Here is a 4,058-nt window from a genome sequence, read left to right on the forward strand (position 1 = left end):
TTTAACTTATTAGATTTTTTAATCTACTTTAATTTTTTTGAATTTGCCATCATATAATGAAAATATAGTTTTTGATGTTTTAACTCCCATCTAATACAATTTAACCTCGTCCCAATTCCAAATATTTTATAATGAAAAAAACTTTATTCATCTCAAGCCTGCAAGATTTAATAAAAAACTTTAAATAATTTACTAAATATAATGAATAATGGCATGTTTCTTTTAAATCCAACTTCCATCCAATCTCAAAAGAACTCATCTCATCCTCTAATTTTCTATATAAAAAATCCTATTATAAACGGGTTAGGTCGAGATCTATCATGATCAGAAAAAATTACCATCCCTACTTATTTGTATCTATATATCACAGGACTAAACTGTTGGTCAATCTCAATTCTTTTTATTTATTTCATGGGGAAGGATGATAAAAATACATGAATTTGAAAGTTTTGACTCAATTTGATCTTATAAAATATTTTTTAATTTGGGTTTGAGGTGGGACGAAACAAATCATGTGAAGGAGAGAGTAGGAGTGATTTAGAGTAAAAAGAATGATATAATCCTGATAATTATTATTATGTATTTTTTATATATAAAGAATTGCTATAATACCTCTATATATATTCCAATTATATACTTATTTTATAAAAAAAATGATTAATATCATATAATGGGTGCGTAAATTTTCACTTTAAAATTCAGGGTAGATTCAAAACAAATGAAATATCATGAAAGAAATTTTGAATTGAGATCATAACAAGTATTAAAAACCAAACCACTCATCCCTAATTATACCATATTTTAACTTAGAATAACAACAAAAGCCAACCACTCGGGAGACTGATTTATATAATTGAAATTAGAATTAAGACGGATAAAACATCATTATTGAACATGTCTATTTCTTCTGTATATACGTCCCAAGTAATAAAAGGAATTAGAAAGAGTTTATCTCATACAACCACGGAACAAATTATTACGGCAATAAAGACAACAATAGCAAGGTCGTTTTCATAATAATCATCACACATTCAATGTTTGTTTGGATAAAATATTAGTTATTACTATTGTTTAATGTTTGTTAGGGGCAATGGCATGCTTAAATTATCATATATAATATGATTTTCTTTTTAAAAAGGAAAACTCTAATTATCTATTTCAACCACTTGATGAAAAGCAGTAGCAAGCTTTAGTTAATTCGTGTAGGCATTGGATGCCATAAATCTATGAACCTGGTTCATGCATGATTAATACCAACACCTACAAGTTAGCATGGGCAAAAAATACAGCTAACTTTAATTTTGTCAAGTTATACGCCACCTAAAAGTAGTAAGGTCGTATTTGATGAAGATGATCTGGTTGGAAAAGCTAACAGGAATGTGTGAACAAGCCTTTTTTGTTCACTTATCTGTTCCAACCAAAAAATTGAAAAAACAGGGGTTGGTAGAAAACAATGATCTAGTGCTGGGATTCAACAACAATTCATTGAATTGAATGAGTAAATATAAGAGATTTGATGGCTTCATCAAGCAATTTAAAGGTTGTTCTTTTGCCTTTGTTGGCAACTTAGGCAAGGAAAAAGAAGCAAAACAGAGTTATACCCACATCTGAATTAAGCTGTACAAAGCCATACAAATGCTAAACGTTTTGTTTCTTGATGCGACATAATAAGACCTAAGGAACACAGGGAATTAGATTAAACAGAAGCTTAGGCAACAGAAATTTTAAAAATGAGACACTACGAGCCAATCATCAGCACTTCCAAGCTGAAGCAGCGATTAGCTCTCTCCTCTGCCAGCAAAGAACAAGTGAAGACTGTCTCTTCTCAACATGGAAACCTCTAATCGGAGTTCTTTGGATTAAGCACTCAGCTTGAGACTCGGTGAAGTTACTGAATGTTAATGGAGAGAATCCAGATTGCATAAACAGACTCCTCCATGGAGGCCTTCTTTCTGGGGACCGATGTCGACCCAACACTATCTTTTCGATGCTAGGTTGAAGGAAGAACCTTTCAATCTTTTCCAAGGCATCCAGATTCATGTTCACAGCATCAAGGGACTCGAGGACGCCGGAATACGATTGGAGTGCATGAATTATATGGTGAGGAAACGGGACATCGGTTCTGTCACAACCCCTGTCTGAAGAGACTACAATTTTGGGTGACAACTGCTTTACGAAACCAAGGATCAGAGGCAGAGTTGAAGGGTGACTGGAAAATGAACCAATTGGAAGATTAACCGCAATTGCTTCATTTTCAGCAAACTGCAGGGGCAATGGCCAAGAACATGAATCCAAGGACTCGAGATTCATAATTTTGATGTCGAAGGCCATGCTGATTTCGCTAGCAAAGTGCTTAAGATTTTCCTGGGTGAAACCAAGTTCTAGCTCATCATGATTGGAAGGAGAATCAAAGGCAGTGATTTTCATACAAGGGGCACCACCACTTCTTAAAACAAGTTCCTGCATCAAAGAAGCCCATTGCCCGCCATACCCAATATCAAAATCAATAATGTGAATCCTACTACATCCTTCAAAAACCTCCAGAAGTGCTTGGTTGCAGGTAAAATTCGCGAAATGAACGATTGGAGAAATCTCAGAGAATGACTTGTAAGCACCAATCTTGAAAATCATGTTATACGTGGACAAAGCCGATGTGTTGGTAGCGTTCAAACGAAGGATTAACTGTAAAGCCTCCTTAAAGTAGAAGGCAGCCCTGATAAAGGGTTTACCTACAGGGGAGAGCTGGTGATTGAGCCGCGCCAATATCCCTTGCGCGTGTACCGGATCCCCAGTTTCGATCAGCTCTGCAGCCTGGATTAGTTGGTCGATTATTGCCTGCTGAAGCTGCTGGTTCGCCAATTCGTCACTCACCATATTCGGCTTCGCTGTTGCTGTCATTCCTACAGCTGAAGGCCTTTGCTGAAGCAGTTGGGTCGGTTGTTGGCGCCTGAGATAAAGCTCCTGCCCTGGACCCGAAAATGGACTCTTAGGGACTTGATAGTTGGGTTTACTTGAGCCAGAGTTAAGTCTCTTAGGCGGTGGTGGTGATAAAAGATTATGTTCTTGCAAATGAGCATATGAAAGTGGAAAGAACATAGCAGGGTTTTGAGTAAATTGAGCTTGGTTTTGGTTCATTATCATCTGTGAATTGAAAAGCTGAGGCTTTTCATCCAAAGCTTCAAGGGGCTGCTGTTGTGCAAAGACACCGGGAGGGAGTGAAGTAGGCAAAAGATTGTGCGGTGAAGATGTAAATGCAGGATTTGATGGGGCTGAAACCATATCCATAGAAGGGTTAATGTTGCTTACCAAGTTGCCACCACTGGTAATGGACTCAAAGGAGAAACCTTGATCCATCAAACCAAAACCCGCGTTGAACTCCATATCTTGGGACCCGCCACCTGGCTGAAGAATTTTGTTTAGTCCCATAGAAGGTTCATCCACATCACCCATAATTAGCCTCAAAATGGACTGCTCTTGACTAGGAGACCCCGGCAGAACACACTCCCAATCCTCCATGCCTAAACCACATTTTTCCGTTCCTACATCAACAGGCTGCCTGCTGCACCTGTTGGAGTTGCCGGAGACAGCTTTCGCTGCCGCCACGACGCTGCTGTCCGTGGAGGCACCGCTGCCTCCGCCGCCGCTTTCTCCGAAAGAGGACGACAGTGTTGAGGAAGATGTTGGAGGACTCGGGCTTCTTCTAGTATTAGTAGTTGTGGGCTCACTGCCCACATAGCAGAAACCTTCCTTGCTGTTTTGCCACTTAGCTTGTTGATGATGGAGCTGGTTTTGTAGTAAGAGAGATGAATCTGAGCAAGAAAAAGAAGAAGAAGAAGAAGAAGAAGAAGAAGAATCTAACGCCCCCTTCCCTTGAAACTCCTCAAAGGATAGGGGCATGGCCTTCATCTAAGGAAATCAACAGCGCAAGTAACCTCCAAAAATCCAAGTACACAAAACTCTCCAGTTTCCAATATCCAATAAACCACAACCTACCGGTTAAAAGAGGAGAGGATGGAAGCTAGAACAAGAGAGAGAGAGAGATAGGCTTCAGTAGGAAG

General features: G+C 38.8%; 1 protein-coding gene across 2 annotated transcripts; it reads right to left on the reverse strand.

Moving 5' to 3' along the window:
• Positions 1–1,749: 1,749 nt before the first annotated feature.
• On the reverse strand, positions 1,750–4,058 carry LOC120201502 (scarecrow-like protein 6). 2 transcript variants are annotated; one of them, XM_039202100.1, is made up of 2 exons: positions 3,638–4,058; positions 1,750–3,604 (listed from the first exon to the last, which is right to left on the reverse strand). In XM_039202100.1, exons 1-2 carry the CDS (start codon positions 3,904–3,906, stop codon positions 1,753–1,755), a joined length of 2,121 nt encoding a protein of 706 aa, XP_039058031.1. In that variant the 5' UTR covers positions 3,907–4,058; the 3' UTR covers positions 1,750–1,752. The 2 variants fall into 2 exon arrangements, with proteins under 2 accessions (XP_039058031.1, XP_039058029.1); XM_039202098.1 differs by having other exon boundaries at positions 1,750–4,058.

This window comes from Hibiscus syriacus, unplaced genomic scaffold (assembly GCF_006381635.1).
Source record: "Hibiscus syriacus cultivar Baekdansim isolate YM2019G1 unplaced genomic scaffold, ASM638163v2 tig00007387_pilon, whole genome shotgun sequence".
Lineage (NCBI taxonomy): Eukaryota > Viridiplantae > Streptophyta > Magnoliopsida > Malvales > Malvaceae > Hibiscus > Hibiscus syriacus.

Excerpts from the sequence above, each read along its gene's own strand:
- LOC120201502 (XM_039202098.1), bottom strand. The coding sequence starts at position 3,906 with ATGAAGGCCATGCCCCTATCCTTTGAGGAGTTTCAAGGGAAGGGGGCG.